Here is a 20,855-nt window from a genome sequence, read left to right as displayed (position 1 = left end):
TGATAACACACTGATGTTTTCAGTTGTTGCCAAGTAATGTTTAAACTAAATCAAGCATTTTTCAGCTTCTGATGCCCAGCCAGCAAGAAGGCTGGAGGGGCACAACAAGTTGTGAGGGGACACAGCCAGGGCAGCTGACCCAAAGTGGCCAAAGGGATATTCCATACCACGTGATGTCACATCTCGTATATAAACTGGGGGGAGTGGGGGTGGGGGGATTGCCGCTTGGGGACTAACTGGGCATCGATCGGCGAGTGATGAGCAATTGCATTGTGCATCACTTGTATATTCTATCCTTTTATTATTACTATAGTCATTTTATTAGTGTTATCATTATCATTATTAGTTTCCTCTTTTCTGTTCTATTAAACCGTTCCTATCTCAACCCATGAGTTTTACTTCTTTTCCTGATTTTCTCCCCCATCCCACTGGGTGGGGGGGAAATGAGCAAGCGGCTGCATGGTGCTTAGTTGCTGGCTGGGGTTAAACCATGACACCAATCTAGCCATCTCCAGAAGCAGGCTTCAGAAACTGATCTGATGTTAAATTTATGGAAAAAAAAAGAAAAAAAAAGCACTCAAGAGAACACAAGTACTGTAATTACCTTCTAGAAGGTCTCTGCAGATTAAGGTCTTCGCTGGACTGTAATAGAAGACTTGGATTTGAGGCAGATCCAGCTTTTAACAGCCAATTTCTACCCTGTAAGAAATAAACCATATGGCTTAGCTAGATATTACTCAGAGAAGCTCTTGATGGCTAGTTTCACAACAAAAAGTACCTTCTGGGTAAGCATGCACGTGGTTGCAAACTTGCTATGCCCAGAAACTTCTTTGAGGAATCCTTCCATTATCAACTCTTGGCAGAGCGATTTCCACCAGTTCTCTGGCCAGTCTTTTCCACTACCAAAGAGAGGGTGTCTTCGGTATCTGTTTGGCAAGCGTTGAGAACTCTGAAATTATTGGAAGAATTGGTCAGACTTCTCCAGTCCTTGTGGAAGAAAGTTTCCAATATAACCAATAAACCAAAAACCAGAGATGAGAGGAGCATGTCCTCAAGAACACTTCTCCATGGAACAACTTTGCAGAAAAGTCACAAGCCAGAATATTTTATTCAAGTTTACATAATACCCATAACAATAACCACACCTACAGCACCTCAATGATAAGAGCATAAACCGTGCCCATTGCCTCGTTCACCTCACCTGAAGAGCAGTTTCACCTCTGCTGATCGAATCTACTCCTGCACTTTCTGCCAAGTCTGTGACAAGATCATGACTTTCTTTTGTAGTAAGGCCCCAGACAAACCTACACTTAGATCAGAGAACTGTTAAAACATCTCCCTTTGTATATGAAGAAGGTTATAGGAACGACCCAGCCATCCACAGCAGCAAAGTAAGTAATCTAGTGCAGTTTGTATTCAACTGGTTCAGGTCTATCTTACATTGCATGAGTTCAAACAGCAGCAGTTACCTGTTCTGTTTTTAATTAAAAAGAGCCTACAGAAGTAACAGTAAATTGACGTGCCCTGTTTAAATCCCAGGACAAGGGTACAAAGCCAGGAGGAAGTTCACTACAAATGTCTGTTCTACTCCTCCTCTCCTCTGGCCTTCATTGCAAAGTGGTTTTTGTTTGGTTTTTTTGTTTTGTTTTGTTTTAAAATGTTGCCGATTTACTCATCTCTTACCAATGGTTCAGACTCTAAGCAAGCTGATTAGCTCCTGTCTGATGAGTTTTCACCCCCGCCTGAGCTCAGGGCCCAAATGGATGGCAAAGAGCTAAAAAGCCCATTTTCACAAGAAGAGAAACTCTTGGCATGACCCTTAAAAGTTGCGAGCTTTCCTGAAACAGGGAAGTAACAGGGGATCAAGCACCAGCAGGTAAAAGTGTCTCAGACAGAAAGAAGTTTCGACTTATTGCTAGCATATGAAATCAACAGGAAGGCAGGCTTCAGACCCTGTTATTTGCAGACTTGCTGAATGGCCCCTCCATTGGGGAAACCACATAGTCAAACAAGTATTTTTTGTTTATATATATACACACACGTGCATGTATATACACCAATGCTATATCCTCCAGAGAGTGTATGTGTATATATAGACTTATCTGATGCTGGCTAGATAAGGACATCCCATGGGAGGGGGTGGTGGGAAAAAAGCAGGGGGTGTGACTAACAGTTATAATCTTGGACGACAGGAGACACTGGGGTGGAGACTCATCTCTCACCATTTATAGGGCTGGTTGTTAACACACGTTATCCAGATTCCTGTCAGTACTTCTACCAGAATCCCTTCATGCCAGGTACCATGCAAACACAGAGCATCTATCCCCAAGAAGGCAGTTTTTCTTATAAAGGAAAATAGAACAGGCTGATGTAGAAGAAAAGAGGAAGCCAAGTGAAGGAAACCCAGGACAAGCAGCATTCAGCACACAGTGGCCTGCTGAGCTCTATACCATCTCCAAGGACCACAGTAAGGAACAATTTGGAGAATTTCAGACAGTCAAGGAGCTGTTATCCTGCACGTACAGGGAGAGGAGCAGCAGGAAGAGGGGCTTGTTTCAGACCTTTAGCAGCAGGGGATGGAAGCTGGAGCAGCCAGCCGCCGGCAAGAGGGACTCGGCTTGCTGCCCGATGGGACCAGGGCACAGAGTCCTTACGGTGAACACAAGTGAGTCACCTATTCAGCAGGCAAGGAGGAAGCGCCAAGTCTCATGTCCTCTCTTCTAGAGAGTCCTCATTCAACTTTTAACACACGTTACTTAAAGGCATGACTGCATTCCTAAGCTTTTGGTTATGCCAGTTACATTAATTACTCCAATGGCTGCACATTTTCAGAGCATGGTTTTGACTTAAAGAACAAATTCAAGGATAAAATAACTATAGAAGGAATAAGATGCAAACCAGTAAACTCTTGGGCTAAAGTCTGTGTTTGGGCCAAGCATCGTCAATTAAGCTTGGCATAGGACTGACCAACAGAAGCCAAGATAGCAATTTCAGCTTTGTACAAATTATTAAATGCTAGAAGTAGCACTAAAAGCCACTCACAAAGAGTCACTAAGACTACTAAGAGCAACAAAATGATTGCTGAAATAGCTACAAATACCCCTGTATGCTGATAAAAAGGAGACCTTGAGAGTTGCAAATTCTTCTCTGTTTAGCAGGGTTAGTATAGTATTTCTGTCAATGCAGCTCTAATTCAGTTTCCCACAAGACTCTGTTCACTTTCATGGTCTGACTCAACTTTCAAATATTAAGTGAAACATGGTCTCCCTTGTGGGCCACCCAAAGCCTGTTGGAGGCCACCTGGACTTTGCAAAAAAGATACCACTAACTTAAGAGCATGATTTCTCCATAAGCTATATACAAGCTTTTAAAGCAACATACCAGTCAGCCTCAGACAGATATAGCATGTAAACTTATGGTGATATTGACTATTTCATACACTCATTCTAGAGTGTACATTGATGCAACAAAGAAACTTTTTTTTTAAAGTTATGTTAGCCCAGAAAAGGGTATTCTTGTAGGCAGTAAAAGGTTATTCTGTATTTGCAGTGCAAATCTGGCATCACCTTCACTTCTTCCAGTAAAGTCTAATAAATTAACAATTAAGACTACATCAAAAATCTGCAACAGAATATTTTTCCCCTAGACACACTTGTGTGACAATTAGCAACTTAACTTTCTTATTAAAAGGAAAAAAGAGGGACAACATTCACCCAGTTTTATTAAGCATTACAGGTTATTTCCCCCCTCCAGGTTGTAAACCTGTGATTCTGTTCTTACTCTCATATTTTATTTCTGGTGAGTTTCTTGCGTAGTATTTAAAAAACATTGTAAGTAAGGGTATGTAGAAATCATTTATATTCATTTTAGTATCTTACTTCCCAGCTCACTACTCCAAGTCAGCCAGCAGTACAAAGCTAGAATGCAAGCCATCATTTGCTTTATTCAAACAATAAACCAACTGATTACCAAACAAAGACGTGTTCATTCTTCATTTTGAAAAGGCTATTCCTTTCAGGATAATGGGAATCATGCATCTTCACAAAACCACACTTAACTATCTCTATGAAAACATCAAACTCACCATGAAGAAAACAAAAGCTCAAGCCTTACAGGAAGAGCTTTAGAACCTCTGCCAATACTTGGGCTGGCATTCATGTGTTTAACAGACAATTGTCAATAACCAACTCAAAACAACCCACAAAATACAGGACAGCTCCACACAAGGCACAGAACAGGTACTATTTCTAAGCCAAACTCTTGGGCCATAGAGGGCTGAACATTGCACTGTCAAGAAAAACAGAACTCAGATGGCAAGAGCTTGGAGGCTGAAACTGTTCCTTTGCTGTATGTGCACAAAATTAAGTACAACATGCTACAGAGTTCTGCTATTTTTATGGCTGTTGCCTTTAAAGATAACAATCTAGTTTGCTGCATGGGAAGTGCTGCTGAGCAGCTTCAGAAAGTCTAAACTACCTCTATTTACAGATCCAGCTCTCCAAGAAAAACATACTAAATATATATACATATATATATATATGTCTGTGTGTGCACACACACATTTTTATGCATGCATATCAATGCATTCTTTGGTATATCAACAGAGGAATACTGTAACAGTCCCTCCATTCTCAGAACACATACAAGGATTTTTACTGTCACTTACAGACCCTCGGAGAAACAGAATGGGAAGTCTAGTTCCAAACTTCTCTTCCAGGGCACTCACTGCAGACAGCAGCTGATATGCTTGCTTCCCAAAGTCCTGTAAACCACCTTCTGAGTCACTGGGGACTGCAAAACAAGAGGCTCTGAAATGCACAAAGAAAACCAAGTTTAACACACATACAAATCAAGTCCCCTCCCCTTCTTTCAAATATTGTCTATCAAGTGATAATGAAATAAAATACACACTTCAAGTTACATTAATATAAACAATTAAACATGTTTAAGCTTAAAGAACTAGGACTGAAAGCATGAGACCAAGCAAAAGTCAAAATCCCTTGTGGTTAATTTAAGACAGCCGCCCCACCCAACAATAAGCAGTTCTTCGTAACACTTGCTGTGACACAACAACATTGTCCCAGCAATCTTCTGAGTTTAGTATTTAAATATTTGGACTGGTTTAGGCATAGAAGACATTTCTTTAATTGGACCTAATCGCAAAGTTTTTGTCTGGTTTTTTTGGTTGTCTTCTTTTTTTAAAACCACAAAGAAGAAAAAAACAGAAGGAAAGAGCAACCCCATTAAAGATTTTCTAGGGTTTGGTAACATATTTATTACTGACTGGAAAAACCCATCGAAAAATTATTGGCACAAATCACTTCCAAAGAGGAGAAAAAGGACAATGATCTATATCAAGTGATTTTAGTTCTGCAACACAAATTCACTGTGTGGCTCTTGACTGGCATAGCAACGTGACTACAAACATAGAAATTATGACCTGTCAAATTCTCTTCTTGGTTAATTTTAGTAAAGGCCAGGCAAAGGTTTCTTAATGCTTGAGCATACAGGAAATGTAGCCGAATTGATAACGTTTTTCCAGAAAGCAACACAGCATAACATCTCGTCTCTGATTAGGAAGCATCGGGCTAGCAGCGAGAACAAGGAATCCTTTGTTATAACTTGAGGGAAAACGTGTACATGCACACAGGAGTAACTGAGGAAGGCGTTTCTGCTCATACCTGTGTGACTACCGACCCCCTGGCTTCCCTTCAGCACATTTGTGAGATTATTAGCAATGCTGGAAAGAACGTATGTCAGCACACACTGTAACAGAACAGCTCCCTTAACACTCAGGCAATTTAACCTTAGACACATGGTATTGCACTCCACCTGCAAGTGTCTTCTTTTGGGAATAATTACCAAACAGGACTTACTTTTAGGAACCATGACTGTATTTTTTTTACAGGCTTTCCCACAGCCTAACTTAGAGCTTATAAACTGCCTCATGGCTTGCTCAGCTATTTAGGAGAAGGTTAGAGACAGTTGTTCAACGACAAACTTCAGGCTAAACATCTGCAAGATCAGAGGCATAATAAGTCAATTCTTTTAGATAATTTGCCTTCTAAGTCAGCCTGAGAACACGTTAGCTCTTGTACCAGTCTTCAGGGAAGAAAGCTTACCTGGACCTGCAATTATCACAGCATTCATCTGTGCCCATGATGCCAGAGGAAACCTTTCGGAGTTGTCTGTCTTCAAAATGAGACAGGATGATTCTACCCAAGGGAATGCAGAGAATTAAATGAAAGACCAAGATTTTACACATTAAATTTATTGCAGAAAACAGAGTTGAAATCAGCATCAATTAATTAATTCACTGGGGAGCCAATTATTTGGCCTTGATTTCTCTAAAGAAAAAGTTGGGGGTTTTTTTTTTTTTGAAAAGTAAATAAGAAAACACTTGATGTATATGTGTAAATATGCTGAAGGCTGTATTTTTTGATGCTGCTTCTTCATATAAAACATGTTTGCAGAACACATTGTGAGTATAAGATGCCTTCTGGTTACAACCTCCAGTTGTGACCGAGTCGCAATGGCTCTTATCAAAGCTGACTGAAATGACATAAAGCATTAAATAGATTCCAGTACTCACTTCCTCCTGCAGCTGTTTGACACAAGGTACTTCTCTATTTTTGCTAACATCTTCAGTTTGTACAACCGGAACTTTTCATTGCGTATCTCACTTAGACGATGTCTGTCAGTCAAGAGGAAAAACAAAGAGCCTTAAATACCGACTAATATTCCCCTGTCCCACACCAAAAATGAAATACACCAGATAACTGTCTCAATCAAATTCACCAGAAAGAGCTACAAAAAAAATATCCTACTAAAACCAGATCCAAACTGCCTGCCTGTTTCTCCACAATCTTGATCCTTATAGCACGGGGCATACTCACAAGAACACCTTGTTCATATTCCTCCAAATACGACAATTATTCTAAACAGAGCAGCAGGAGAGATAGAGAGCTTCTTCCAACCCCACAGGCTACTAAGCTTCAGAAATCCATCCCAGAAGGCACAGAGGAGGGAGGAAAGGACAGAGGGCATTGAGAGAGGGCAATTTCTCTCACTCTCTAGTTTTCCAAACTCTGGCAAGTTCTCATCAATGCCACTGCCAGATCACAAAATATGCTAGGATATCATCACTCTTCTTTCAAGAAACTCAGAGGTGGCATGTTAGGACACATCGACCCGTTGCCTAATTTAATATCCTCTATAGTAATTACTGGAAGCATCCAACGGAGAAAATAGCGTGGGAGTACTTGATGGGCGTATGGAACACTCGCTCTGTCCATGCCCTGAGCTGCTGCATGAGCCAAACCTGAGCTACCATCTGCACCACACTCCCTGTGCCACATGGCATCCCAAACAAGCCAATACTGCAGGTGTTGGGCACCACATTAACACAGCTAGGCCATTCCAGCTCAAAGACGAGCAAAGCAAGTTTCTGCCTGCCTGGAAAACAGAGCAGGGAAGTATATGGTTTCAGAGTCTGGCAGTCTGCTGACACAGGTTCAAATGACTGAGTTCAGACATTTCTGTGGTCCTATACCAGCTACGTACAAAGTTAACAGGAGATATCTACAACCGCGACTCCCCCTCCCAGAAGAAAAAAAATATGTATTTCTCCACTTAGACATGTAGATAGTGGAGAGAGAAAAGTAATTGTACAGCATCAGCACTCTTAAGGGGTGATGATAGGTCTAAACCCAGGTCAGATGGGTCTAAAAACAGGTCAAGTGATTTACAAGGCAAGTGATCAGGTTTTATCACTGCCTGCCTTGCAAAGCATTTTCAGAAAGCAGTACTGGAACAAGGACAAACTCATTAACATTAGTGCACTTGTGGATTATCTTCCACAGAAAGTATAGCATACTTAGTACTGTGTGTATGCAGCAAATGACTTGGAACCATTCTGAAATATTAATCACATTTTCAACCAAACCCATGCTGCTCCTCCTTTCGTTTGGTATGTTTTGGTTATCCCTGTCAAAGCAGTTGTCTTCAGTCATTTACCTGTTAAGAACCAAGTCTGCCGCAGTCCACAGGATGTGACAAGAAGCAGGAAGCCCATCACGACCAGCTCTCCCAATTTCTTGATAATAGGATTCCATTTCCTTAGGGGCACCGTAATGAATAACCATCCGGATATCTGCTTTATTGATGCCCATTCCGAATGCCACTGTAGCCACAACACACTACAAAACAGAAGCCACATGCTGAATGTTTTGAAATGAGCATCAAGAATATGCCTGGATTAATGCTCACACACTTGGTGACAACTTTTTGCTACGGACTCAAAATTCAGCCTGAATTACAATGGCTTCAAACTCACGCTCTAATTCCACAGTACTGTTAAGTCTGATTTTGGTCAGAGCATGAGCATCGGATTATAAACGTAGGAGTGATGAAGCGTCATGGCAAGTGCTAGAGTGTTTTCAAGCAGTTATTCTCAAACAAAAGGCACAAAATCTATCGTGAAGAGCAACACAAGAAGTCCCAGGATAACTCTTTGCCTGCTTAGCTGCAGGAGGAAGAAAGCAGCTCACAGAACTTGTGATGATATTGTTCCAGCTATCGCTATTTTCCTCAGTTGCTATGCATTTTTAAGAGACTTCCTTAGGAATTCGAAGCATAAGCCAGGAACCCTATTACTGTCATAGACAAGCAGTTTCTTTGCCCAGAACTGGAGACAGAGTAAATGGGAAACACATGCTGATATTTCCAAATCCTCTCCTCTACCAGACACTCTACAATTATAAATAGGACCAAGTGGACTTAGTTTCCTACATACCTGAATTTCATCCCTCATGAACTGGTGATGGGTCTCTCTCCTTTGTTTGATTCCCATACCAGCATGGTATGCACGACAGGCCACATTGAGTTTCATCAATTCAAACACAATCTGTTCAGTGGCCTTTCTTGAAGGACAGTAGATGATAGTGGGGCCTTCAAACTCATACACAGGACTGCTATAAATAAGAGCAACACGTAAAGACACAGAACTGAAGAAGCCGCCCTTCTGCAAGGAGTCCGACTGAACCTAGCTGAAAATGCAATGTAGCTTTTCCAGCAGTTCACCTTCTTAGGGATTTAGAAATGGAAACAGATTTTAACTAGCCTGCTCGTACACAAATTGTCTGCCCTTTGAAAAAATGGGCTTGGAAGTTATTTGGTGCTCTTAAATTTATTTTGCAAAACACAGAAGATTTTGGTCTCTGCAGAAGCAGCAAGATAAGGCCTCCCAATTTCCTTCAAGTCATCAGGAAATATGCTTTTACAGCTGTCACTTTTGAAAAGGTCTACATTTACGTAACAAGGTACAAATGAGCGACGACGAATTCATTTATATTGCTGTAAGGGTATACACTGTAGCTTGCAACAAGAACAGGGCCAAAATGGCTACACCACTGGGTCTGCTAACAGAAAAGGACTGCAATTCTACTCAGATTAGCTTTATTAAAAAATAATCTTACCACAGATTTATAATGGACTCACACGCATTTTGTACAGTACTGTTTGGAAAGTTACCCACGAGCCAATCCATCATCATCATGCAAATTGCTACAGTGTCAGCAGGTCCTCTGAGGATCAAATGATCCCAAAGATCCTTAAGCTAGCAACACACAAAGAGCGAGAGTCCATAAAGAGCGAAAGTCCATCGCTCCTTGCCTCAAAAGCCCTTTTTTTTTTTTTTTTTAAATTGGGTGAGGGGGGTGGGCACAACAACATGGGACACGACACAACACAACAAGTGACTAGCATGACATCAGAGCCAAACTATGGAGAAAGCCCAGGCTCCTCCTCACCAAATGAGTTTAAGACTGCTAACAATTCTTAGTACACACTACCAAAACTCCAAAATACCAAAGTATATCTGAGGGATCAACAAAACCAGGCTTAAATCCTTACCTTTGTTTTCTAGTAAGGAACTGCTTCAAATCCCTAAGGATATTTCCAGTTTGTAATCCAACTTCCAAGTACAGGTTAGGTCTGTCAAAACTAGTACACGTGACCTGGGGATTTTTCAGGTTCAGACAACTCACTATGTCTTCTCTAATCGATGGACTTGCAGTTGCGGTTAAAGCAACAATGGGAACCTGCAATGAGAAGTAGAAGAAAAAGTCTAAAGAGCTCTCACTGATATTTTTTTAACCAAAAAAATCATGAGTCAAAACTGAAATAGCATGGAAGCAGGCACTTTAATCTGTTTATGATGACTGGATCAGCTCAGCTATTTGAAAAATACAGCTAATATTTAGCTTCCTAGAGTTTTGGTCTACACTGTTCAGGAGAGTAGACAGGGACAGAGCACTGCTGAAATATAGGGTTTGATTCTGAATGTGTGCTTTCTTTAGTTAGACCTTCAACGAGTCTACAGTAATTCTCTGATGTGGTTGGCTAAATTTAGGGAACATATGACAAAACTTCCAAGAGCAGCATATAAAGTTCAGGTTTAAGTTTTTAAGCTTATGCAATAAATGCTTGAGGAATGTCTAGAAAACACAGCTGCTCGCTCTTGCGAGCCACTCAGCCAGCCAGTTAAAGAAAAAAAAAAATCCCTCAATATTAAACCAGAAGCTTACAGACATTGTCTTCTACAGCATAAGGATCCAAAGTAATTTAATTTTCAGAAGTTTCTGGTAGTCCAGGTTCAGAATATCCTCCATTTAAGCATTTGGGAAAAAACCACAAAGCTCAGTCACTGACAGGGACTGCATAAACTCCAAAACAGCATGGTAACTACACCCAAAGAGCAACATTAAAAGACTGATATTTCAAACTATCATATAAAATGAGATAGTATCCTTCTCTTATATTGGATATCAAATATGTCAAAACCTCACCGATGGCAGAGCCTTCTTTAATGAGCCTAAACTTCTAAAGGAATTTCTGAAGTCATGGCCCCACTCGGAAATGCAGTGAGCTTCATCAACAGCTATGAGAGTAATACCTGATGGACACAAAACCACAGCATGGACACATTAACAACACAAACCAACACAAAGTGACAAAATACAAACACCCCATTGTGCTCAATTTCAAGCTTTCCTGAGAAGGCACCAGCAGTCTCCTTAAATTTTTGTTTCTAGAATGCCTTCTGCTATGTCGACTCCCCAAGCCCATTGTTGTAATGGCCTCTTTTGTAAAAAGGCCTAAGGGCTTTTACAGACTCTCCCACCACCGTCTCTGCTTCCTTCTCCAAGCTCCAAATCTCCAACATCCATCACAATGGGTCAAAATCTTGAGCTACCTCTCACAGGACCTTTTCCCGCCCCCTGCTTCCCAGACTTCCTTAATAATAGTCACAATGCTGATTACAGATGTCGTTAGTTTTATTTTCTGGATTGTAAAACAAAGCCTGAGTGTCTCAGGTCTGCACTGAAGAGAAGTGAAAGTCCAAAACAATATGAGGGGAGAGGGGTTTAAGATGCCCCTGGAAATTAATCTTACATTTTCCAAATCAGAAAACCCCTTCAACTTGAGTACAGGTATCACATTCTAATCTGCATGTTCAAAGCACCCTAGTGTAAGAGAGGCCAAGCACACAGCTTCTTGGGACTCCAGAAATTCAGATGGCTCCTCTTCTCCCTAGATAGTCCTCCCTGCCTATAGCACTAGAAACTCAGTTCCTTAGTAAAAAAAAAAAAAAAAAAAAAAAAAAAAAAATATCTTGGGAGTTTATGTGCCTTGAATTTACCCTACTATGAGAGATGCATCAGCTGCATCATCTTTGATGAAAAAAGAATTTAAGATGCACTACAGTGTTTCAAAACACAATTTCCTTGTTACTTTCTGAGAAATATCAGAGAAATTAGAATACTTCAAAGGCTAAAATATTTAGTGATAAACATTTCACTTCCTGTGATTTGAAGATTAGTGGTTTAGCACCTCTGTTCCCAGGAACCTGTCTAACATTCCCATGTCAAGACCATGCTAAAGACACTACTCACGTATGACCTTTTTTCATCAATGACAGGATCTTCTGTCACCATTTATTGGCAGTCACTACACTAGCCTCTGAGCTCACTAGTGGTAAGAAACTGGTGAAAAACGTTGAAGTATTAAAATAAGTTTAAATGTAATTATGAATTTTAGCTGCCTGCCAACTCATCCACAACCTTAGCCCCAACTTACCAATAGTTCGGTCAAGATCCTGAAGTAATTCCAAGTTCCCCGAACAAAACTCTGGAGTCATATATATGACTCTGTACTGACCCCTGAAAACATCAAGAAAACACACTGTCACAGAAGGAAAAACCTTAGACAACTCAACCAAGTGAAAAAAAACCATGATTGTCTAGAAGGTGTAAACGAGAACAAGTACAGACTTCTGGATAGGGAACAAGAGGAAGGAAGTGAAGACCGTAGAAAGCGTTCCAGAACAGTAGGAAAGCAAGGTAGTACACAGCGTTACAGGAAAAGGTAAAACAGCAGAGAGATTTACTAGCCTTTAAAACAAGAAGAGACTGTTGTGATGACTTGGTGACAAATACAGGTCTAAGACCCGTGTAAAATCCTGTATAAATCACAACATAAAGCTGAAACAGCAAGCCCCATCTCCCCAGCCAGAGGGCACAAGAGGGTGGCTATAGCATCCCACATGCTCAGCCTGGGTGAATGCAAGCAACACCACTGACTGCCAGGTTCCAGGTCTGAGCCACAATCAAGAGTTTCAGCGATGAGAGATCAGGGAGAGATCCCACCTCTCAAACATAACTCTCAGAACCTGCAGTCCCAGAAAGCTTAGCTAAGACTTACGCTTTGATACATCCTTTGATGTTTTTTGACTGAGCTGAACCAAGCAAGCAAGCTGGAATCTCTGACATTCTGCAGAAATAAAAAGCACAGTCATGAACAAATTTACTCTCAATGCTTTCTGCCTTAGCTTTCAGCCTATGCCAGCTCTTCATAAAGGAAGTTCAAGCTGCGCGGTCAGAGACTACATTCTTCCAAGGATCTTTGTGGGAAAAACCTTTTGAAAAAGCAAGAGGGGTCAGTGGCTATTCCTGCCACCCAAATGCTTTTCCGCTTTCCCTCCATCTGACCCCCACACCACACACACTTGATGAGCGCAATAACGAATCGGAGAAATAAAGACCATTTTCCTTGCACGAGAGCTAAGTTTACTAATAAAACATTGAAAAGAAGAAAATATGGTAAGTTTATTTTCTTTAGCTATTATTTTATGCAGTTCACCACATTTGGATATAAGCCTCACTAGCTTGCAATTTTTTGCCTCTCCTTTCAATCTTTTGTGAGCTACTGGTGCTGCATCTGCTAATTTTCAATCAGGTGGCTGCTTTTTAATGACAGATGCAATAGTTATGCTTACCAGCTCAGCTGCTTCATATTTGACCTCTTTCAAGACCCCACAACCCCTGTCCTCTTAGAACGCAGTAAATCACCAAGTTATCAGTCTTTTGTTTCGATAGCTTCTCCCCACTTATTCCTCTGTGTTTCAGTCCTTGGCAGAACTGCACCCAGACTGATAGACAAATTACTGAATTGCATTAGGTTGTAGGAGTTCAGTCTCCTCAGCCTTCAAAATGAATGACCCACTGAGAAAGTAGTGAAAAAACCCTTTCCACTGAAGAAAACAGTATAAAAATCCAAAAAAGCTACTGAATACATACAGACACCCTGCTGATTAATACTCAGTCTAGAAGCTCGCTATAGAGCCATCTTAGGTTCTCCAGCCACTCATCTGCACACAGTCATGATGTGCAGCAAAAAACACCACACATAATTGATATTCCTTACTTCAAAAAACTTCATATCCTCTCTTTCACAAAAGACCCGTTCTTTCTAAGTTGGACAAGGCAGGAACGAACTAGACAACTCAGCACGATCCCCACAGCTTAAAGGAAAAAACGTCAGAAGTGAATAGCTGTTATAACAGAAAGCAAGTACACGTAGAGAAAGCATTATCAGGTATTAAAATCAAAGAGATTTATCTTGACAACACCTCTAACTGCTCAGGTAAGAGCAATTCGCTGTCACCCACTAGTTCCCCCATCAGACCTTTTAAGTGAAGAGACCAGGTGTTAGGAGACCTACTACACTGTCTGTCTTAAAAGTCTGTGCCATAACTTTGATCCGAATGGCCTACAGCTTCCAGCTCTATGTTGTTCAGATGTTACTTCTCAGACCCAAAGGAAGCCCTACCAAATTTTGACATAACTCTCACAGACTGAAATAGCTTGTGAAGCTTCTCTATCAGTTTGGTCTGCACAAAAAAGGGCCTGTGAATCCAGAAATACTTGAGAAGGATCCACCTTCAGGAACCACCCACCAGCATAGATCCTTTGCTAATTCAGCCTACAGTTCACGTAACTGGCAAATCCAGTGATCTTAGACTATTTACACAGTTTCCATGTGTTCCTTGAGAAACATATGCTTTACAGCTGACACACAAACAGCTTGCTGTACGAAGCTGCAACCTTAAACACCAAGAAATGCCACAAGCAGAATCCGTGGGTTTCCACAGGCAATACAGCAGCAGCTTGTTACTACTGCATTACTTACGTCAGCTGCAGCACCTGGTCTTCCATCAAGGAGATAAGAGGACAGATGACAATTCCTGTACATCCAGTGTAAACAGGAGGAAACTGGTAGCACAAGCTTTTTCCATAGCCTCAAAGAAGAAAGGCAGAACTCAAACATCATGCTTTCTATGCAGCTATAACATACAGCTACAGAAGACAATACTAACACCTTGTTGAGCTCCCCTCCTCCTCCCCCGCCAAAGGATGATATTTGTTCTGCTATAGAGGAACAAATATGCAAGATAAATATGGTTAGCATCCATTCGATACCCCTCCCTATAGCAAGGTCAGCGACAAAGGCTAGGACAGAAAAACAAGTAGCCAGCATAGCTGGCTCAGACTTACACAGTCTCAATCAGGGCACCCTGCTCAGATGAGCCACATGGACAGTCTCTGAGTTTGAGCCCTACTCTCCCCAAAAAGGAAAAGATTTTTCACCACTTCTTAGGATGTAAAGGTAACTTACCAGTTGCCATGACAACAAGATTATCTCTTCTGTCTTCTAAAACAGAATTGATCACTTTCCACTGGACCCTTTAAATTAAGCAACGGGGAATATCTTACTTGTGCCACCACACATAACATGTAAATTCTGTGAAAGTGCATATTCAGTTGAATTTGAGGTTAAAGAAACACTTCTGGCTGCCTTATAGAGTGTTGTCTTTGCACAGTGCAACCACTCAAACACTCCAACTACTGCAGATAGTCCCACCAGTGTTATAGTGCGGATCTCTAAGTAAGGCAAGCAACATTTGACACAGTCATTCACAGAAGATCACAAAACAAACCGTGTTCACATACATTAATAACTGATCCAGAAACACTGTGAAAACTAGTTATCTTCAACACAAGAGATTCTGAACAGGACCTTGATTTTGCCAATCAATTTTCATCCTTTTGTGGTCTCACAAGTGTACATAACTGTAGTCAATTAAAAAAAATCCCCACACCCCCATTTCCAAAAGTTTACCAAATATTTTAATTGGGTAAAACAGTTGCTCCAAGTGTTGCTCTTAGGCTGTGTCTTGCACAGAAAGCGTTCCACCACCAGTCATCCAAGAAGATTTCATCCCACTCCCATCGAACTTAAGAACTGTAACAGCAATGCTTGAGTACATAACCACATACTGCATTGAGACTACACCACACTAGATAGAGGCCTGTCCCTCCTTAATTAGAGCCACGTAACAAAGGATAACCAGACTAAGGAAGTTTATCATACAGAGAATAACATTTGTGCAGTTTGTTGCTCACTGTTTAAATCACCTGAACTAGAACCGACATAATAAAGCTTCGATCACAGGAGGTATGCCATCAGAAGAGCCAAGAAGCTCATCCTCTACTGTGAGAGCAGAGTATTGTAGTTAATGCTCTGCTCATCCTCTACTGTGAGAGCAGAGTATTGTAGTTAATACTCCATAAGATTTATTTTGACATCTTGTTGTGGCAAAGGCTGCTTTTCTTCTCCTAGGGATTTAGAACAGGTCCTATTTGTTAGTGGTTTTTAAAATAAGTAGTAATAAAAAAATCATACGAGTTGAAAGAAGGGAAAGAAAATGAACCCTAGAGTGTACATTTTAACAGTAAATACACTTACGGTTTAAAAGAAGAATGCCCAAAATAAGTCTTCAGACACGTGATGTGGCTTTCACTGGGTACTGGCAGCAATGGATCTTTAGTGGGACAGAGGAGAAAAAAAAAATCATGAGTGATTAAATTTTAAAAGACAAAGCACTGTCTTGACAGACAACAGTCTGCTCATGGTTAGTGATGCCCAGGGCCTAGGATTTGGGCAACTCCAGTGATAAGAGACGTATCAAACTCTAGAGATATTTTTGGGCTAGAATAAGGGATTAAAAAAGCAAACAGGCTCCTCAGAGACCCTGCATGAGAAGGAGAACATATGGCTTGATTAATAAGATAATAAAGCAATAGGTATTGTAACGCATAGCTGCATTATTTGGAACATGTTCAGACGAGGTACTAGAGATGTATTACTAGGCATGCCTTGAAAGACCCTACTGAAGTTACGCTAATCAATACCCAACACTGCAAGCTGCTAACAAAGTCATGGTCCAAAAATGACACACAAGGGAACCCTGATCTTGCTGTAACCACTGCAGAAACATATTCAAGATGTCTGTTGAAATTTACAATTAACATTCAGCAGCAGAAAGCATGACATCTCCACCTAGTTTTTGTCTGTTGGGCCAGCACACATTCCCTGTAACAGCCTGTCTGGCTATTGTTCAGAGATGAACTGAACAAAGCAACAATTAACTCATCCGTCCCCATCTAGCAGCCCACGTTCTGCCTGGAAGAAGCAAGCGGCTCTTCTCCTGCCTGATGCCGTTATTTTCAGTGATAAGGTCCACAGTCTAACTTACACAACCAGGGAAGAAAGCTTTCACACCTTCCAAACAAGCCAAGGTGTATTTCACCTCACATTTCAGCCTCTTGTCCCCATTTGTCTCCACAGGGCCACCACCAAAGCATTAGGTCAAGATCACCCCCAAGCCAGAATTTCCTAAGAATTCTACCACGAAGCAGCAGTAGTGGGACAACAGAAGAAAAGCATGTACCGGAGGTACCATCTTCCCCTCTGCTGTGTTCTGAATAGGCACCCTCAATTCTGCATGACCTCCACATCCCCAGATCAGTTTTACTCCCATTAAGCATACATAACGTCTACTGATAGTGGCAGAAGTCAACTGTGTTTTGGCAAGGACACCTTTAAATTTTCATCTTGACACACAGACAAGTACTCCTTTCGAAACCCAGATGAGCTTTAACTTTCTGCTTTAAGAAACCAAGCACAAAATGTCGCTGTGCTTCCACGTCTGCTTCTATAGACAGTGGGTTGGGTTTTTTTTAATTAATCATGCACTATAATTCCAAACATACCCAAACATTCCTCCTCTTCTTCCTCAACGCCTTCATCTTCTTCACCACCTGGTGCAACGTTCAACTCTGTGTCAGGAGTTTTTCTAGCTTTATTGGACTCTCCTTCAGTTAAAACTCCTTTGCAATCATCTACGTCTTCTAAAGACTGAGAAATCAGGAGAAAAAGTTATTTTGGAGCATGAAAGGGTAGATACAATGCATGTCTGAGGTAATACGATAAAGGGACACATGAGTTTTTATCTACTTATGGCATGAAACTTAGACCTACTGGCACACAGCACAAAGAAAAGCACAGTGGTCAAATGACTTTGAGTAGCATTCACATTCCAAGAGCCACTTCCTGGATACCAAAACAATGGCTTTTGTTTCTTCTTTGCAAAAAGGTCTTTGAAATTTTTAAGACATTAAAATCTGTTATTTTATAAAACCAACAGTCAGGGTTTTGGTTTTGGGGTTTTTTTTTTTTTGACTTTCAACTAGATGAAGGCACAAGTTTCACTGAGAAGTGACTTAGGAGATGAGTCACAAAAAAAAAAAAAAAAAAAAAAAAAAAGAGAAATGATGGGATCCCAATGTCATGCTACACTCATTGTTTCCAAAACATGGTACTTGGAGGAACACTAACTGAACCCCTTCTACTCAAGTTAGCTTTTTTGACCAGAACTGCATTTATAGGAGATTGACATGCAGCACTGAGAACCATCCAGAAGAGACCTGGTCCCTTCCTAGAAGAAAATTCAACTTTTTTCCCCACACCTTTAAGTCTTGCTTCCTACTTAGCTGAAACCAACGCACTTAACCTTCACATGTGTACAAGCACAGGAACACTTGTGACTGCTCTGGTGGAAGTGTTCAGTCATTTGACTTGAAATACATACAGCACTCTGGGGGATCAGGAAAAAAGCCAGGGTAAAGAAAAATAAGACTCAACGTCTAAAACTTCATTTCAGGAAATTAAAGTTATACCAGTAGAAACACTTTAAAAGAGGTCTGCAAAACATGGCTACAGAGCAGTTTCACCTACAGCCCAGGTTAGCAGCACCTGCAGCACACAAACTGCCCTGTCAGCTCAACCCCTTGGACAAGAGTTTGAATGCATGATGCTTGGAGTAGATCAGTTTATGAATGATAATCTACACAAATGCACTAAGTGGGTAGATCAAGTCCAAGCTGGTAAAGTAAAGATGTGGCAAGATGCAAGCGATATTGAAGTCTAACACTAGTAAATTGAATTCTTTAGGTATCCACACATTCATCTGTCTTCTGTCCACCTTCTGTAAGCAACACCGTTTTGCTTCATATTCCTTCCCCTCAACCACACAACACTCCACTGTGACCCAAGAGCATCATCATTACAGAAAAAAGTTAAAAAACCAAAACCCTGAGGCACTCACTTTAAGCATCTCCATTTCCAGTTCTTCATCACTTTCAATGACACAGGAAATATTTTGTTCATTGTCTGTGGAGCATGCCTCCTAAGGAAAAAAACAAAAAATTTCTTCTTATCAGCAAAGTTATTTCTATTTTACCCACAACTTTTCAACCTTCTGTACATACTACAAATCATTTCTCTGTATGCCTTTACTTTTTACCAAAAATAACTAACCTCAACATTCAGCTCTGAAGCTTGCCCATTAAAAAAATATCTGAAAGAAATATTAGAACATAACAAGGCCCTGTAGTAAGAGACAAAACCAGTAATATCACCAGATGTGTCAAACACTCAGAACACAAGGAAATTATAACCTGATTTAAGAGGCATCAATCCACATTCAGCAGTCACTAGAAGGACTGCTATTTACAGATCCCTTAGAAAAAGAACTGCTTTTTATTCAAGACCAAGTCAGAGATGCTGAGGTACAGAATCTGTCCCCATACTGCAATAAGTTCTTTGATAACATATTAGCAACTGAAAAAGGAAAACTAATCAGACTATCTAGAGCTTCTGTATTCAGTACTAATCCTTCCAATCACGTGACTGAAGAGCATCTCAGTGCTTGACTATCTCCACAAATACCCTCCAGACTCTGAGCCCCTCTTCCAGCCCACCTTCACATTCTCTCAGGAACAGAACTTTTTAAAGTCTTGGGAAAAATTAAGGATGAGATCATTTCCTCTGCTGGGTGTCCATGATTAATGAGAGCTTTTCTTATTACCTCAGGTGTAGCTTCGTTGACCAATTCTTTTGCAGCCTGACATTCCAAGATTTGAAGTTCTTGCTCAGTAATATCTAGTGACATGAAATCATCTCCGTCTGCTTTGTCCTTAGAGCTGGCTGCTGCAGCCCCATCTTCCACAATGGTGTTACATCTCCCTGCCTCTTCTTCATTAAGATCTCCCTCCCAAAGGCCAGCTAGTGTAGCATCAGAGCAGATGTTGAAGTCGCCTTCAAGTTGTTTAGCAAATTCAGGCATTTCAACTTTTTGTGCTGCAACGTTTGCTGACTCTGCTTCAAGATTTGTTGGAGTTGCACCACAGCTCCTCTCCAGTACAGGAGGGGAACCTGAACGAAACAGCGTGCTTCTTAAGGCATTTACATTCTCTGATATGTCAGCTAGTATTTCTGCAGCCCTAGAAGGTAAAACAAGTCAAACCAAAATGATAAAGGCAGTTACTACATACATCTTAGCCACAAATAAAACTAAGGATTCTGAAGTAGTCTGTTTTTCCAGATAGAGTTTGTCCAAAACTTCACATATAAAGGCTGATCACTCACATGCAATTGGCATTCCACTTCTGTGAGAAGAAAATTAAACTTCTTTACACTGAAGAAAACCTATAAAGATTCTCCGAAAACACTGTTTGTGCTATTGCCCCCATGCTGGTATCAAGTCTCCAGACTTCTAGTAGTCATGCAACAGTCCCGAGTATTTATAAAAGAAGGTATTGCTGTGCATTTTGGCAAGAAGAAACAGATTCAGCAGAGTTCACTGTCAAATCCATTGCAATTAGACCAGTGAAAACTTAAGTTCCTATGTATAAAGACAATATTTCCCCATCAAGCATACTGTGCTTTCTTTTCTTGGAAAAGGAGTCACAGGTAACAGAGACAGCTGTTAACACACGTATTTTTTTGCATGGGACCTTGTGGATCAAGAGCAAAACACCGATCTTAGGGGTAAAGTAGAGACAGGCTGGCAAAAACCTAACCTCTGCAAATTTGCAAGTTGTCCAGAAGAGTCAGGGATGTGAGAAGCCAGGTCCGTTATCTCTTCAGCTAGTGAAATCAAGCGCTCCTTCACAACCTCTGACATGTCATCTATAAGAAGTGCCATCACAGTTATTTCATGATAATTGATGTCTAACATCTATATGCAAATAAGTTCCATCCAAGTAACTGCATTTCTGCAAGATATACAGCTGATAAAGACAGCCTTTTCCTGTGCTTAAAAAAAAAAAAAA

The 20,855-nt window shown here is 40.8% G+C and overlaps 1 protein-coding gene across 3 annotated transcripts in view; it reads right to left on the bottom strand.

Moving 5' to 3' along the window:
* Window positions 1-20,855, bottom strand: part of WRN (WRN RecQ like helicase) — a 47,857-nt gene that overhangs the window by 13,685 nt on the left and 13,317 nt on the right. For all 3 annotated transcript variants that reach the window (XM_052812939.1, XM_052812952.1, XM_052812943.1), the window contains exons 8-25: window positions 20,604-20,712; window positions 19,610-20,024; window positions 18,848-18,928; window positions 17,454-17,598; window positions 16,147-16,222; window positions 15,016-15,083; window positions 14,530-14,638; window positions 12,763-12,831; window positions 12,139-12,221; window positions 10,848-10,954; window positions 9,913-10,100; window positions 8,795-8,972; window positions 8,017-8,198; window positions 6,593-6,694; window positions 6,123-6,215; window positions 4,667-4,808; window positions 779-949; window positions 605-699 (exon numbers count right to left, since the gene is read on the bottom strand). In XM_052812939.1, the coding sequence (XP_052668899.1) occupies window positions 605-699; window positions 779-949; window positions 4,667-4,808; window positions 6,123-6,215; window positions 6,593-6,694; window positions 8,017-8,198; window positions 8,795-8,972; window positions 9,913-10,100; window positions 10,848-10,954; window positions 12,139-12,221; window positions 12,763-12,831; window positions 14,530-14,638; window positions 15,016-15,083; window positions 16,147-16,222; window positions 17,454-17,598; window positions 18,848-18,928; window positions 19,610-20,024; window positions 20,604-20,712 (2,413 nt within the window). The remainder of the gene's footprint in view (window positions 1-604; window positions 700-778; window positions 950-4,666; window positions 4,809-6,122; window positions 6,216-6,592; window positions 6,695-8,016; window positions 8,199-8,794; window positions 8,973-9,912; window positions 10,101-10,847; window positions 10,955-12,138; window positions 12,222-12,762; window positions 12,832-14,529; window positions 14,639-15,015; window positions 15,084-16,146; window positions 16,223-17,453; window positions 17,599-18,847; window positions 18,929-19,609; window positions 20,025-20,603; window positions 20,713-20,855) is intronic.

The sequence above is a fragment of the Harpia harpyja genome, chromosome 2 (genome assembly GCF_026419915.1).
Source record: "Harpia harpyja isolate bHarHar1 chromosome 2, bHarHar1 primary haplotype, whole genome shotgun sequence".
Lineage (NCBI taxonomy): Eukaryota > Metazoa > Chordata > Aves > Accipitriformes > Accipitridae > Harpia > Harpia harpyja.
Note: the sequence above shows the minus strand (reverse complement) of the source record. Positions and strands in the feature narration are given on the sequence as shown.